At 43.9% G+C, this 17,698-nt stretch overlaps 1 protein-coding gene across 1 annotated transcript in view; it reads right to left on the reverse strand.

Moving 5' to 3' along the window:
• LOC311126185 (putative JmjC domain-containing histone demethylation protein 2C) overlaps window positions 1-17,698 on the reverse strand; it is a gene marked incomplete at its 3' end in the record, with an annotated part of 108,512 nt that overhangs the window by 52,626 nt on the left and 38,188 nt on the right. The window contains exons 3-4 of the mRNA XM_084200202.1: window positions 4,845-4,950; window positions 1,368-1,492 (exon numbers count right to left, since the gene is read on the reverse strand). Of these exons, the coding sequence (XP_084056328.1) occupies window positions 1,368-1,492; window positions 4,845-4,851 (132 nt within the window). The remainder of the gene's footprint in view (window positions 1-1,367; window positions 1,493-4,844; window positions 4,951-17,698) is intronic.

A 17,698-nucleotide genomic window follows, 5' to 3' on the forward strand; every position in this document is an offset into this window, starting at 1 on the left:
TCACCTCGTGGAGTTGCAATGATCATGAGAACGGTGAGGAATCAGCCCAGAACTACACGGGAGGATCTTGTCAATGATCTCAAGGCAGCTGGGACCATAGTCACCAAGAAAACAATTGGTAACACACTACGCCGTGAAGGACTGAAATCCTGCAGCGCCCGCAAGGTCCCCCTGCTCAAGAAAGCACATACACAGGCCCGTCTGAAGTTTGCCAATGAACATCGGAATGATTCAGAGGAGAACTGGGTGAAAGTGTTGTGGTCAGATGAGACCAAAATGGAGCTCTTTGGCATCAACTCAACTCGCCGTGTTTGGAGGAGGAGGAATGCTGCCTATGACCCCAAGAACACCATCCCCACCGTCAAACATGGAGGTGGAAACATTATGCTTTGGGAGGGGTTTTTCTGCTAAGGGGACAGGACAACTTCACCGCATCAAAGGGACGATGGACAGGGCCATGTACCGTCAAATCTTGGGTGAGAACCTCCTTCCCTCAGCCAGGGCATTGAAAATGGGTCGTGGATGGGTATTCCAGCATGACAATGACCCAAAACACACGGCCAAGGCAACAAAGGAGTGGCTCAAGAAGAAGCACATTAAGGTCCTGGAGTGGCCTAGCCAGTCTCCAGACCTTAATCCCATAGAAAATCTGTGGAGGGAGCTGAAGGTTCGAGTTGCCAAACGTCAGCCTCGAAACCTTAATGACTTGGAGAAGATCTGCAAAGAGGAGTGGGACAAAATCCCTCCTGAGATGTGTGCAAACCTGGTAGCCAACTACAAGAAACGTCTGACCTCTGTGATTGCCAACAAGGGTTTTGCCAACAAGTACTAAGTCATGTTTTGCAGAGGGGTCAAATACTTATTTCCCTCATTAAAATGCAAATACATATCTAACATTTTTTACATGCATTTTTCTGGATTTTGTTGTTGTTATTCTGTCTCTCACTGTTCAAATAAACCTACCATTAAAATTATAGACTGATCATGTCTTTGTCAGCGGGCAAACGTACAAAATCAGCAGGGGATCAAATACTTTTTTCCCTCACTGTATTTAATATGAAGAGTAGAGAGGAGTATAGAGGTGTATTTAATATGAAGAGTAGAGAGGAGTATAGAGGTGTATTTAATATGAAGAGTAGAGAGAGGAGTATAGAGGTGTATTTAATATGAAGAGTAGAGAGGAGTATAGAGGTGTATTTAATATGAAGAGTAGAGAGGAGTATAGAGGTGTATTTAATATGAAGAGTAGAGAGAGGAGTATAGAGGTGTATTTAATATGAAGAGTAGAGAGGAGTATAGAGGTGTATTTAATATGAAGAGTAGAGAGGAGTATAGAGGTGTATTTAATATGAGAGGAGTGTATTTACCTGGTCATTCATCACAACCATAGTACGGCTGAAGAGGTCATGATGTGTGATGATCCCTGTGAACCACTGAGTAGCTGAGTCTTGTCTGTAAACACGGACCCGGTAGCCATTTAATGAATAGGGACCTGGAGGAGAACAGGAGCAACGTGGGGGTTAAATACAGTCTGAAAGACATCCAGTTATACCACCTGAGATACACATTCAGAGATCTGTAGCTACGCTAGATATTCTTCCAGAGCCGCTATGGGCATTCAATATCAGAGGCCTGCCTTAAACGCTTCACACTGTCTCTCTCTGGCCATTAACGCCACTGAGACTACATTCAATATCAGAGGCCTGCCTTAAACGCTTCACACTGTCTCTCCTTGTCCATTAACGCCACTGAGACTACATTCAATATCAGAGGCCTGCCTTAAACGCTTCACACTGTCTCTCCTTGTCCATTAACGCCACTGAGACTACATTCAATATCAGAGGCCTGCCTTAAACGCTTCACACGGTCTCTCTCTGGCCATTAACACCACTGAGAGGTCTAAGAGGTCCTTGCACCTTGACCAGAGTCTGCGGACAAGACAGATAACCTCCTCATCTGGTTGCTAGACCATGGAGGCTATTAGCACCACAGAGAGGTCTAAGAGATCCATGCAGCTCTAATTACACACTAGGTCTCATTAAGCCAGGCCAAGTTCATTACAGTCATTAAAATGTGGACATTGTAAATAAGCACCAGCTCCAAGACCACAGAGCCTCTTCATCTGTCAGGTAACGGGAACACACTGACCAACAGACAGTCTCCTCTGGTCCTTACAACACACTGACCAATAGACAGGCTCCTCTGGTCCTTACAACACACTGACTAACAGACAGTCTCCTCTGGTCCTTACAACACACTGACTAACAGACAGGCTCCTCTGGTCCTTACAACACACTGACTAACAGACAGTCTCCTCTGGTCCTTACAACACACTGACTAACAGACAGTCTCCTCTGGTCCTTACAACACACTGACTAACAGACAGTCTCCTCTGGTCCTTACAACACACTGACTAACAGACAGTCTCCTCTGGTCCTTACAACACACTGACTAACAGACAGTCTCCTCTGGTCCTTACAACACACTGACTAACAGACAGTCTCCTCTGGTCCTTACAACACACTGACTAACAGACAGTCTCCTCTGATGTCTGGTCCTTACAACACACTGACTAACAGACAGTCTCCTCTGGTCCTTACAACACACTGACTAACAGACAGTCTCCTCTGATCCTTACAACACACTGACTAACAGACAGTCTCCTCTGGTCCTTACAACACACTGACTAACAGACAGTCTCCTCTGGTCCTTACAACACACTGACTAACAGACAGTCTCCTCTGGTCCTTACAACACACTGACTAACAGACAGTCTCCTCTGGTCCTTACAACACACTGACTAACAGACAGTCTCCTCTGGTCCTTACAACACACTGACTAACAGACAGTCTCCTCTGGTCCTTACAACACACTGACTAACAGACAGTCTCCTCTGATGTCTGGTCCTTACAACACACTGACTAACAGACAGTCTCCTCTGGTCCTTACAACACACTGACTAACAGACAGTCTCCTCTGATCCTTACAACACACTGACTAACAGACAGTCTCCTCTGGTCCTTACAACACACTGACTAACAGACAGTCTCCTCTGGTCCTTACAACACACTGACTAACAGACAGTCTCCTCTGGTCCTTACAACACACTGACTAACAGACAGTCTCCTCTGGTCCTTACAACACACTGACTAACAGACAGTCTCCTCTGGTCCTTACAACACACTGACTAACAGACAGTCTCCTCTGGTCCTTACAACACACTGACTAACAGACAGTCTCCTCTGGTCCTTACAACACACTGACTAACAGACAGTCTCCTCTGATATCTGGTCCTTACAACACACTGACTAACAGACAGTCTCCTCTGATATCTGGTCCTTACAGTATCCACAACAGACACTGATGGCAGTACTAGCAGACACAGGGCCAGGTACGGAAATCAGTGTCTGCTTGGATAGATAACATGACAGAGTGGCTGGTCTGGTCTATTCTGGCCGTGGCAATGATTCCTGGTCTCTGTCCTTGGCTCTGTCTCTGTCCTGGGCTCTGTCTCTGTCCTGGTCTCTGTCTCTGTCCTGGGCTCTGTCTCTGTCCTGGGCTCTGTCTCTGTCCTGGGCTCTGTCTCTGTCCTGGGCTCTGTATTCTCTTTTTAGTGCTCTACATTTGGCCCCATGAGGCTCTAGTCTAAAGTAGTGCACTATATATGGCCCCATGAGGCTCTAGTCTAAAGTAGTGCACTATATATGGCCCCATGAGGCTCTAGTCTAAAGTAGTGCACTATATATGGCCCCATGAGGCTCTAGTCTAAAGTAGTGCACTATATATGGCCCCATGAGGCTCTAGTCTAAAGTAGTGCACTATATATGGCCCCATGAGGCTCTAGTCTAAAGTAGTGCACTATATATGGCCCCATGAGGCTCTAGTCTAAAGTAGTGCACTATATATGGCCCCATGAGGCTCTAGTCTAAAGTAGTGCACTATATATGGCCCCATGAGGCTCTAGTCTAAAGTAGTGCACTATATATGGCCCCATGAGGCTCTAGTCTAAAGTAGTGCACTATATATGGCCCCATGAGGCTCTAGTCTAAAGTAGTGCACTATATATGGCCCCATGAGGCTCTAGTCTAAAGTAGTGCACTATATATGGCCCCATGAGGCTCTAGTCTAAAGTAGTGCACTATATATGGCCCCATGAGGCTCTAGTCTAAAGTAGTGCACTATATATGGCCCCATGAGGCTCTAGTCTAAAGTAGTGCACTATATATGGCCCCATGAGGCTCTAGTCTAAAGTAGTGCACTATATATGGCCCCATGAGGCTCTAGTCTAAAGTAGTGCACTATATATGGCCCCATGAGGCTCTAGTCTAAAGTAGTGCACTATATATGGCCCCATGAGGCTCTAGTCTAAAGTAGTGCACTATATATGGCCCCATGAGGCTCTAGTCTAAAGTAGTGCACTATATATGGCCCCATGAGGCTCTAGTCTAAAGTAGTGCACTATATATGGCCCCATGAGGCTCTAGTCTAAAGTAGTGCACTATATATGGCCCCATGAGGCTCTAGTCTAAAGTAGTGCACTATATATGGCCCCATGAGGCTCTAGTCTAAAGTAGTGCACTATATATGGCCCCATGAGGCTCTAGTCTAAAGTAGTGCACTATATATGGCCCCATGAGGCTCTAGTCTAAAGTAGTGCACTATATATGGCCCCATGAGGCTCTAGTCTAAAGTAGTGCACTATATATGGCCCCATGAGGCTCTAGTCTAAAGTAGTGCACTATATATGGAATAGGGTGCTGTTCAAAGGACTACGCATCATCACAGTGAACAGACAAGTTGGTTGGGTTTGTTAAATATTAAATACATGATTCAGTGTTTCTTACCTTGCATAAAAATTTCCTGAACCTTTTGATCTTTGAGCCAGAACCTGACCTCTTCATGAAGCTGAGGGTTGTCCCTGAGAACAGGACTCAAACTGTCCACTTCATCCTGCAGACACAGACAGAGCGTACACATTAGAACAATATTATATACATACTAAAGACCATTCAGTACATTACAACTGGAGACAGAACCTATTTATTAGACCATTCAGTACATTACAACTGGAGACAGAACCTATTTAATAGACCATTCAGTACATTACAACTGGAGACAGAATCTATTTATTAGACCATTCAGTACTTTACAACCATATTTAATACAATTAAAAACAAGAAACTACCTTCTAAATGCGAAGTAGGCACTGGTCTGAATCCCAAAATGAAAGGAAATTCATGAGCACCAATGTCTACTTCACCCATGCTCTACCAAGGTTTTACAGCACAGAGCTTTGACCCTACTGATCTACATCTATAGAAAAGAAAGGAATGGAATTAACAAAAACATTTCTACAAGCAATTGTTACAGCAACAGGAAAACTGCTTAAAGAGCTTTGTCCAAATACTGGCGGCCTCAAATAAGAAAATAAAGGACCGGAGAGGAACAGGACCTTCAGAACAGTTTGCAGTTTCTCCCAGCAAGATCACAAAAAACTGGAACATTCACAGAAAAGCTGCAGGTGGATGATGGAAGGTTGAGGTGGAAAACCTGTAACCAGCCCAGGTGACTGAGCCAGGACGATAGTGGTCAGGTTCCTAAGGTTGAGGTGGAAAACCTGTAACCAGCCCAGGTGACTGAGCCAGGACGATAGTGGTCAGGTTCCTAAGGTTGAGGTGGAAAACCTGTAACCAGCCCAGGTGACTGACCCAGGACGATAGTGGTCAGGTTCCTAAGGTGCAAGCACCAACATCTTCCTCATGGACTTCTCTGAAGCTGTGTGCCAGAGGCAGAAAAAGCTATGTAAGCTGCATGAGAGAGTGGGGACATTGCTTACATCTGCTACATCAACCTCATTGTCCACCCTCCTGAAAGCCTGGGAGGAGTGAGCTTCAGGATCCGTAGCTTCAGCTAAACATAACACACATACACCAAATCACACTCACAAGGGCCTGACTGACTGACTGTTAGCTAAAAAATGTTTTTATGTCTATCGCCGATAAGCTACCCAGGAAAGGGCTAAGAATAAACCATGTCAATATATGAAACCTTAGACATAATGTTAATGAAATCAAATCTTACTAACGTCAGATAACATTCATATACTGGCCATCTCTGAAACTCACTTACATAATTCCTTTGATGATACAGCAGTAGCAATACAAGGATATAACATCTATAAAAGAGACAGGAATGCATATGGGGGAGGTGTTGCTGTGTATGTGTGTGTGTTTATGTACAGTTGAAGTCGGAAGTTAACATACACTTAGGTTGGAGTCATTAAAACGTGTTTTTCAAACACCATTTCTTGTTAACAAACTATAATTTGGCAAGTCGGTTAGGACATCTACTTTGTGCATGACACAAGTAATTTTTCCAACAATTATTTACAGACAGATTATTTCACTTATAATTCACTGTATCACAATTCCAGTGAGTCCGAAGTTTACATACACTAAGTTGAATATGCCTTTAAACAGCTTGGAAAATTCCAGAAAATGTTGTCATGGCTTTAGAAGCTTCTGATAGGCTAACTGACATAATTTGAGTCAATTGGAGGTGTACCTGTGGATGTATTCAAGGCCTACCTTCAAACGCAGTGCCTCTTTACTAGACATCATGGGAAAATCAAAAGAAATCAGCCAAGACCTCAGACATTTTTTTTTTTACCTCCACAAGTCTGGTTCATCCTTGGGAGCAATTTCCAAATGCCTGAAGGTACCACGTTCATCTGTACAAACAATAGTACGCAAGTATAAACACCATGGGACCACGCAGCCGTCATACCGCTCAGGAAGGAGACGCGTTCTGTCTCCTAGAGATGAACGTACTTTGGTGCGAAATGTGCAAATCAATCCCAGAACAACAGCAAAAGGACCTTGTGAAGATGCTGGAGGAAACAGGTATAAAAGTATCTATATCCACAGTAAAACTAGTCCTATATCGACATTACCTGAAAGGCCGCTCAGCAAGAAAGAAGCCACTGCTCCAAAACCACCATAAAAAAGACAGACTACGGTTTGCAACTGCACATGGGGACAAAGATCGTACTTTTTGGAGAAATGTCCACTGGTCTGATGAAACAAAAATAGAACTGTTTGGCCATAATGACCATCGTTATGTTTGGAGGAAAATGGGGGTCACTTGCAAGCCAAAGAACACCATCCCAACCGTGAAGCACGGGGGTGGCAGCATCATGCTGTGGGGGTGCTTTGCTGCAGGAGGGACTGGTGCACTTCACAAAATAGATGGCATAATGAGGAAGGAAAATTATGTGGATATATTGAAGCAACATCTCAAGACATCAGTCAGGAAGTTAAAGCTTGGTCGCCTAATGGGTCTTCCAAATGGACAATGACCCCAAGCATGCTTCAAAAGTTGTGGCAAAATGGCTTAGACAACAAAGTCAAGGTATTGGAGTGGCCATCACAAAGCCCTGACCTCAATCCTATAGAAAATTTGTGGGCAGACCTGAAAAAGCAAGGAGGCCTACAAACCTGACTCAGTTACACCAGCTCTGTCAGGAGGAATGGGCCAAAATTCACCCAACTTCTTGTGTGAAGCTTGTGGAAGGCTACCCAAAACGTTTGACCCACGTTAAACAATTTAAAGGCAATGCTACCAAATGCTAATTGAGTGTATGTAAACTTCTGACCCACTGGGAATGTGATGAAATAATAAAAGCTGAAATAAATCATTCTCTCTACTATTATTCTGACATTTCACATTCTTAAAATAAAATGTGTGGTCCTCTGTAGCTCAGCTGGTAGAGCACGGTGCTTGAAACGCAAAGGTAGTGGGTTCGATCCCCGGGACCACCCATACACAAAAATGTATGCACACATGACTGTAAGTCGCTTTGGATAAAAGCGTCTGCTAAATGGCATATTATTATTTATTATAAATGGTGATCCTAACTGACATAAGACAGGGAATTTTTACTAGGATTAAATGTCAAACTGAGTTGAAATGTATTTGGCTAAGTTGTATGTAAACTTCCGACTTCAACTGTACATATATACAGTATCAGTCAAAGGTTTGGACACAACTACTCATTCAAGGGTTTTTCTTTATTTTTACTATTTTCTACATTGTAGCAGACACTGGAAAGGAATGGCTGTCATACATGTAGAAATGCTGATTTAAGAAACATTTGCAGTGGTCTCTTAATTTTTTCCAGAGCTGTATATATACATACACTACCGGTCAAAAGTTTTAGAACACCTAGTCATTCAAGGGTTTTTCTTTATTTTTACAATTTTTTACATTGTATTATAATAGTGAAGACATCAAAACTATGAAATAACATATATGGAATCATGTGGTAACCAAAAAAGTATTAAACAAATCAAAATATATTTTATAGTTCAGATTCTTCAAATAGCCACCCTTTGCCTAGATGACAGCTTTGCACACTCTTGGCATTCTCTCAACCAGCTTAACCTGGAATGCTTTTCCAACAGTCTTGAATGAGTTCCCACATATGCTGAGCACTTGTTGGCTGCTTTTCCTTCACTCTGCGGTCCAACTCATCCCAAACCATCTCAATTGGGTTGAGGTCGGGGGATTGTGGTGGCCAGGTCATCTGATGCAGCACTCTATCACTCTCCTTCTTTGTAAAATAGCCCTTACATATACAGCTCTGTAAAAAATTGTGGCTTGTAGGCCTCTCCAGGTCTCCGTCTAACCATTAGACGACCAGGTGTTGGGAAAAGCTGAAAATTGGACTCATCAGAGATGATGACCTTACTCCAGTCCTCTACGGCCCAATCCTAATTGTCTTTTGCAAACCTCAGCCTGGCTCTTCTTTGCTTCTCATTGATGAAGGGCTTTTTTCTAGCTTTGCACGACTTCAGCCCTGCCCCTAGGAGCCTGTTTCAAACCGTCCTCGCAATGCACTTCACCCCAGCTGCCATTTGCCATTCTTTTTGTAGGTCACTTGATGTCATCCTACGGTTGTTGAGTGACATTCAAATGAGTTGGTGGTCATCCCGGTCAGTAGAGAGTCGTTTTCGCCCTCTGCTGGTCTGTAGCTTTGTTGTCCCCAATGTCTGCTGCTTGACCTTGTTCTTATGAACTGCCGTCTTTGACATTTTAAGGATGGAAGCAACCTGACGCTCACTGTATCCCTCGGCCTTTTCATCTCTTTTGGCATGGTCAATAGTTATTTTTTGATTAATATTACTTTTGAGGTACCATAAGCACAGTTTTTGCCATCCAGCTGGTCCTATTGCAACTTGTAGTGATGACCACAGCAGTGGATTTTATACTTTTCCTCGTTAAATAAGATTTGGTTCATTCAGTAGAATGAGGTGTGCCTGTGTTGGAATTCAACAGACACTGGAAAGGAATGGCTGTCATACATGTAGAAATGCTGATTTAAGAAACATTTGCAGTGGTCTCTTAATTTTTTCCAGAGCTGTATATATACATACACTACCGGTCAAAAGTTTTAGAACACCTAGTCATTCAAGGGTTTTTCTTTATTTTTACAATTTTTTACATTGTATTATAATAGTGAAGACATCAAAACTATGAAATAACATATATGGAATCATGTGGTAACCAAAAAAGTATTAAACAAATCAAAATATATTTTATAGTTCAGATTCTTCAAATAGCCACCCTTTGCCTAGATGACAGCTTTGCACACTCTTGGCATTCTCTCAACCAGCTTAACCTGGAATGCTTTTCCAACAGTCTTGAATGAGTTCCCACATATGCTGAGCACTTGTTGGCTGCTTTTCCTTCACTCTGCGGTCCAACTCATCCCAAACCATCTCAATTGGGTTGAGGTCGGGGGATTGTGGTGGCCAGGTCATCTGATGCAGCACTCTATCACTCTCCTTCTTTGTAAAATAGCCCTTACATATACAGCTCTGTAAAAAATTGTGGCTTGTAGGCCTCTCCAGGTCTCCGTCTAACCATTAGACGACCAGGTGTTGGGAAAAGCTGAAAATTGGACTCATCAGAGATGATGACCTTACTCCAGTCCTCTACGGCCCAATCCTAATTGTCTTTTGCAAACCTCAGCCTGGCTCTTCTTTGCTTCTCATTGATGAAGGGCTTTTTTCTAGCTTTGCACGACTTCAGCCCTGCCCCTAGGAGCCTGTTTCAAACCGTCCTCGCAATGCACTTCACCCCAGCTGCCATTTGCCATTCTTTTTGTAGGTCACTTGATGTCATCCTACGGTTGTTGAGTGACATTCAAATGAGTTGGTGGTCATCCCGGTCAGTAGAGAGTCGTTTTCGCCCTCTGCTGGTCTGTAGCTTTGTTGTCCCCAATGTCTGCTGCTTGACCTTGTTCTTATGAACTGCCGTCTTTGACATTTTAAGGATGGAAGCAACCTGACGCTCACTGTATCCCTCGGCCAGTAAAGCCAGAATTGAACCCTTCTTTGCCTCACTCAAAACTTTCCTTTTCATCTCTTTTGGCATGGTCAATAGTTATTTTTTGATTAATATTACTTTTGAGGTACCATAAGCACAGTTTTTGCCATCCAGCTGGTCCTATTGCAACTTGTAGTGATGACCACAGCAGTGGATTTTATACTTTTCCTCGTTAAATAAGATTTGGTTCATTCAGTAGAATGAGGTGTGCCTGTGTTGGAATTCAACAGACACTGGAAAGGAATGGCTGTCATACATGTAGAAATGCTGATTTAAGAAACATTTGCAGTGGTCTCTTAATTTTTTCCAGAGCTGTATATATACATACACTACCGGTCAAAAGTTTTAGAACACCTAGTCATTCAAGGGTTTTTCTTTATTTTTACAATTTTTTACATTGTATTATAATAGTGAAGACATCAAAACTATGAAATAACATATATGGAATCATGTGGTAACCAAAAAAGTATTAAACAAATCAAAATATATTTTATAGTTCAGATTCTTCAAATAGCCACCCTTTGCCTTGATGACAGCTTTGCACACTCTTGGCATTCTCTCAACCAGCTTCACTTGGAATGATTTCAACTGTCTTGAAATAGTGTTTCTTGGCCCAAGCAGGTCTTTTCTTCTTATTGGTGTCCTTTAGTGGTGGTTTCTTTGCAGCAATTCGACCATGAAGGCCTGATTCACACGGTCCCCTCTGAACAGTTGATGTTGAGATGTCTGTTACTTTAACTCTGTGAAGCAGTTATTTGGGCTGCAATTTCTGAGGCTGGTAACTCTAATGAACGTATCCTCTGCAGCAGAGGTAACTCTGGGTCTTCCATTCCTGTGGCGGTCCTCATGAGAGCCAGTTTCATCACAGCGATTGATGGTGTTTGCGACTGCACTTGAAGAAACGTTCAAAGTTCTTGAAATGTTCCATATTGACTGACCTTCATGTCTTAAAGTAATGATGGACTGTCGTTTCTCTTTGCTTATTTGAGCTGTTCTTGCCATAATATGGACTTGGTCTTTTACCAAATAGGGCTATCTTCTGTATACCGTCCCTACCTTGTCACAACACAACTGATTGTCTCAAACGCATTAAATAAATACATTCCACAAATTAACTTTTAAGAAGGCACACCTGTTAATTGAAATGAATTCCAGGTGACTACCTCATGAAGCTGGTTGAGAGAATGCCAAGAGTGTGCAAAGCTGTCATCAAGGCAAAGGGTGGCTATTCGAAGAATCTCAACTATAACATATATTTTGATTTGTTTAGGTTACTACATGATTCTATGTGTTATTTCATAGATTTGATGTCTTCACTATTATTCTACAATGTAAAAAATTGTAAAAATTAAGAAAAACCCTTGAATGAGTAGGTGTTCTAAAACTTTTGAAGTAGAAGTGCTGTGGTTGCAGGTTCACCTGCCTCATCTGAAGCCTCTTCTTTTAGGGTGCTGCTATTTAGGGTGCTGCTATAGTGTAGGGTGCTGCTATAGTGTAGGGTGCTGCTATAGTGTAGGGTGCTGCTATAGTGTAGGGTGCTGCTATAGTGTAGGGTGCTGCTATAGTGTAGGGTGCTGCTATAGTGTAGGGTGCTGCTATAGTGTAGGGTGCTGCTATAGTGTAGGGTGCTGCTATAGTGTAGGGTGCTGCTATAGTGTAGGGTGCTGCTATAGTGTAGGGTGCTGCTATAGTGTAGGGTGCTGCTATAGTGTAGGGTGCTGCTATAGTGTAGGGTGCTGCTATAGTGTAGGGTGCTGCTATAGTGTAGGGTGCTGCTATAGTGTAGGGTGCTGCTATAGTGTAGGGTGCTGCTATAGTGTAGGGTGCTGCACCAAGTGTAGACTGTCACTATCTGGATAATATGATCTGCTATAGACCACCAAGTGGAGACTGGCACTATCTGGAGAATATGATCTGCTATAGACCACCAAGTGTAGACTGTCACTATCTGGAGAATATGATCTGCTATAGACCACCAAGTGTAGACTGGCACTATCTGGAGAATATGATCTGCTATAGACCACCAAGTGTAGACTGGCACTATCTGGAGAATATGATCTGCTATAGGACACCAAGTGTAGACTGGGACTATCTGGAGAATATGATCTGCTATAGGACACCAAGTGTAGACTGTCACTATCTGGAGAATATGATCTGCTATAGACCACCAAGTGTAGACTGGCACTATCTGGAGAATATGATCTGCTATAGACCACCAAGTGTAGACTCACTATCTGGAGAATATGTGTGTGATGTTAGATAAGGTCTCCGAGGCTAACAGAGAAATGTATTTTCTTGGTGACCTGAACATTGACTGGTTATCATCTACACTTAACAAGTGTTGGTCCCATGTTTCATGAGCTGAAATAAAAGATCCTAGACATTTTCCATACGCAAAAAAAAACGTATTTCTCTCAAATTCTGTGCACAAAATTGTTTACATCCCTGTTAGTGAGCATTTATCCTTTGCCAAGGTAATCCATCCACCTGACAGGTGTGGCATATCAAGAAGCTGATTAAACAGCATGTTCATTACACAAGTGTACCTTGTGCTGGGGATATTAAAAGGCCACTAAAATGTGCAGTTTTGTCACACAACACAATGCCACAGATGTCTCAAGTTTTCAGGGAGCGTGCAATTGGCATGCTGACTGCAGGAATATCCACCAGGGCTGATGCCAGAGAATTGAATGTTCATTTCTCTACCATAAGTCGTTTTAGAGAACTGGGCAGTACGTCCAACCGGCCTCACAACCGCAGACCACGTGAAACCACGCCAGCCCAGGACTTCCACATCCGGGCTTCTTCACCTGCAGGATCGTCTGAGACCAGCCACCCGGACAGCTGATGAAACTGTGGGTTTGCACAACCGAACAATTTCTGCACAAACTGTCAGAAACCGTCTCAGGGAAGCTCACCTGCGTGCTCGTCGTCCTCACCAGGGTCTTGACCTGACTGAAGTTTGGCGTCGTAACCGACTTCAGTGGGAAAATGTGCACCTTCACTGGCATGCTGTAGAAGTGTGCTCATCACGGATTAATCCCGGTTTCAACTGTACCAGGCAGATGGCAGACAGCGTGTATAGAGTTGTGTGGGCGAGCGTTTGCTGATGTCAACGTTGTGAACAGAGTGCCCCATGGTGGCGGTGGGGTTATGGTATGGGCAGGCATAAGCTACGGACAACGAACACAACTGCATTTTATCGATGGCAATTTGAATGCACAGAGATACTCTGACGAGATCCTGAGGCCCATTGTCGTGCCATTCATCCGCCGCCATCCCCTCATGTTTCAGAATGATAATGCACGGCCCTATGTCTGCACACTATCCAGACATGTCACCCATTGAGCATGTTTGGGATGCTCTGGATCGACGTGTACAACAGCGTGTTCCAGTTCCCGCCAATATCCTTCACACAGCCATTGAAGAGGAGTGGGACAACATTCCATAGACCACAATCAACAGCCTGATGTGTCGCGCTGCATGAGGAAAATGGTGGTCACACCAGATACTGACTGGTTTTCTGATCCACCTCCCTACTTTTTTTTTAAGGTATCTGTGACTAACAGATGCATATCTGTATTCCCAGTCATGTGAAATCCATAGATTAGGGCCTAATTTATTTATTTCAATTGACTGATGTCCTTACATGAACTGTAACATGCTGCATGTTGTGTTTATATTTTTCTTCAGTGTACAATAATGACAATATGACCCAGTACATTATTCTGTACTATTCATAAAGATATAGAATATCAGGTGATCGTTGCAGGGGCTCAAATGGAATAACCCTCTTTTCATCCACAACCTCCAAATCTAAGACTCCAAAAATAGAAAGCCAAAGTCCCCTCCCATAGGACTGAATAATATAATACCCCAAGACTGGCTCACCAAAGAGACTAAAAATGAATCAAATGCAAGAATTTCTAAACAAGACAAACAACAGTAGATCTGTTTCTATCTGTGTGTAGATATGGTGGGAAGAGAAGGAACCAGACAGAAACAGATCTACTATTGTCTATCTGTGTGTAGATATGGTGGGAAGAGAAGGAACCAGACAAACAACAGTAGATCTGTTTCTATCTGTGTGTAGATATGGTGGGAAGAGAAGGAACCAGACAGACAACAGTAGATCTGTTTCTATCTGTGTGTAGATATGGTGGGAAGAGAAGGAACCAGACAAACAACAGTAGATATGTTTCTATCTGTGTGTAGATATGGTGGGAAAAGAAGGAACCAGACAAACAACAGTAGATCTGTTTCTATCTGTGTGTAGATATGGTGGGAATAGAAGGAACCAGACAAACAACAGTAGATCTGTTTCTATCTGTGTGTAGATATGGTGGGAAGAGAAGGAACCAGACAAACAACAGTAGATCTGTTTCTATCTGTGTGTAGATATGGTGGGAAGAGAAGGAACCAGACAGACAACAGTAGATCTGTTTCTATCTGTGTGTAGATATGGTGGGAAGAGAAGGAACCAGACAAACAACAGTAGATCTGTTTCTATCTGTGTGTAGATATGGTGGGAAGAGAAGGAACCAGACAAACAACAGTAGATCTGTTTCTATCTGTGTGTAGATATGGTGGGAAGAGAAGGAACCAGACAGACAACAGTAGATCTGTTTCTATCTGTGTGTAGATATGGTGGGAAGAGAAGGAACCAGACAAACAACAGTAGATCTGTTTCTATCTGTGTGTAGATATGGTGGGAAGAGAAGGAACCAGACAAACAACAGTAGATCTGTTTCTATCTGTGTGTAGATATGGTGGGAAGAGAAGGAACCAGACAGACAACAGTAGATCTGTTTCTATCTGTGTGTAGATATGGTGGGAAGAGAAGGAACCAGTAAAAGTAAAATAGCCTCCTATATTTTCCTGGGTTTAGACAGACCATGTCAACCAAGTTGGTCATCTTTTCAACCCAAATAAACACAAGTTCTAAAGCAAAACAACATCCCCTCTATCACCTGAAAACACTGAGTCAACACACACACACACTTTAAACCAGATGTTTGTCTGGTTTAGGCTGGCTGGGAGGCGTGGAAACTCTGGGCTGGCTGGGAGGATCCAACCCTGGCTGGCTGGGAGGATCCCAACCCTGGCTGGGGAGCTGGCTGGGAGGACCCCAACCCTGGCTGGGGAGCTGGCTGGGGGGCTGGGAGGACCCTAACCCTGGCTGGGGAGCTGGCTGGGGGGCTGGGAGGACCCTAACCCTGGCTGGGGAGCTGGCTGGGGGGCTGGGAGGACCCTAACCCTGGCTGGGGAGCTGGCTGGGGGGCTGGGAGGACCCTAACCCTGGCTGGGGAGCTGGCTGGGGGGCTGGGAGGACCCTAACCCTGGCTGGGGAGCTGGCTGGGGGGCTGGGAGGACTATAACCCTGGCTGGGGGCTAGTTAGAAAATACCCATGCCTGTTATATGACATCTCTCTCTCTTTCTCGCCTCCCCACCTCTTCTCTCTCTGTGCTGGGCTGTAACAGCAGTGTCTCTCTCTCTCTCTCGCCTCCCCACCTCTTCTCTCTCTGTGCTGGGCTGTAACAGCAGTGTGGTGGAGGATCTTCCAGCTGCTCCAGTGGAAAACACTTTAATATGGGTGTTGCTGCCATGTGGAATTTAAAATCCTTCCAGATACATCTCTGACCCAGAAAAACAAGGCTTCCTCTTCCTTTCCTTTTCTACTGCAGAGACAGGAAGGCTGGGGGAGATTTTAAATTCCACATGGCAGCAACATTAGACAGTCAACAGAGGAGTAACAGTATGTAATAATCACTATGATACGGCTCAACACTGTAGACAACAGTATGATACACGCTGTATGTGTGAGTCAGGGTTTCCATTAGCTGGTAATTCCCGTGTTTGGCTGAAAAAAATGAAAAGCTGATAGGTCAAATTGTAGCCGGTGAAATGCCAGATTAAGCTGCATACACCTCGATTTGACGCCTCAGTACCATTCTCTCACTCCTTGCACGCTGTTATGTGCGCCTGCTGCTGAGGAGAGAGAGAGGAGCCTTGGCCTAGGCAGCTAGCAGGACTCAGACAGAACACTAACAGATAGCAGGACTCAGACAGAACACTAACAGATAGTAGGACTCAGGCAGAACACTAACAGATAGCAGGACTCAGACAGAACACTAACAGCTAACAGGACTCAGATAGAACACTAACAGATAGCAGGACTCAGACAGAACACTAACAGATAGCAGGACTCAGACAGAACACTAACAGATAGCAGGACTCAGACAGAACACTAACAGATAGCAGGACTCAGACAGAACACTAACAGATAGCAGGACTCAGGCAGAACACTAACAGCTAACAGGACTCAGACAGAACACTAACAGATAGCAGGACTCAGACAGAACACTAACAGATAGCAGGACTCAGACAGAACACTAACAGATAGCAGGACTCAGACAGAACACTAACAGATAGCAGGACTCAGACAGAACACTAACAGATAGCAGGACTCAGACAGAACACTAACAGCTAGCAGGACTCAGACAGAACACTAACAGATAGCAGGACTCAGACAGAACACTAACAGATAGCAGGACTCAGACAGAACACTAACAGCTAGCAGGACTCAGACAGAACACTAACAGATAGCAGGACTCAGACAGAACACTAACAGATAGCAGGACTCAGACAGAACACTAACAGATAGCAGGACTCAGACAGAACACTAACAGATAGCAGGACTCAGACAGAACACTAACAGATAGCAGGACTCAGACAGAACACTAACAGATAGCAGGACTCAGACAGAACACTAACAGATAGCAGGACTCAGACAGAACACTAACAGATAGCAGGACTCAGACAGAACACTAACAGCTAGCAGGACTCAGACAGAGCACTAACAGCTAGCAGGACTCAGACAGAACACTAACAGATAGCAGGACTCAGACAGAACACTAACAGATAGCAGGACTCAGACAGAACACTAACAGATAGCAGGACTCAGACAGAACACTAACAGATAGCAGGACTCAGACAGAACACTAACAGATAGCAGGACTCAGACAGAACACTAACAGATAGCAGGACTCAGACAGAACACTAACAGCTAGCAGGACTCAGACAGAACACTAACAGATAGCAGGACTCAGACAGAACACTAACAGATAGCAGGACTCAGACAGAACACTAACAGATAGCAGGACTCAGACAGAACACTAACAGATAGCAGGACTCAGACAGAACACTAACAGATAGCAGGACTCAGACAGAACACTAACAGATAGCAGGACTCAGACAGAACACTAACAGATAGCAGGACTCAGACAGAACACTAACAGATAGCAGGAC

This window comes from Coregonus lavaretus, assembly GCF_964263955.1.
Source record: "Coregonus lavaretus genome assembly, contig: HAP1_SCAFFOLD_1544, whole genome shotgun sequence".
NCBI classification, from domain to species: Eukaryota; Metazoa; Chordata; class Actinopteri; order Salmoniformes; family Salmonidae; genus Coregonus; species Coregonus lavaretus.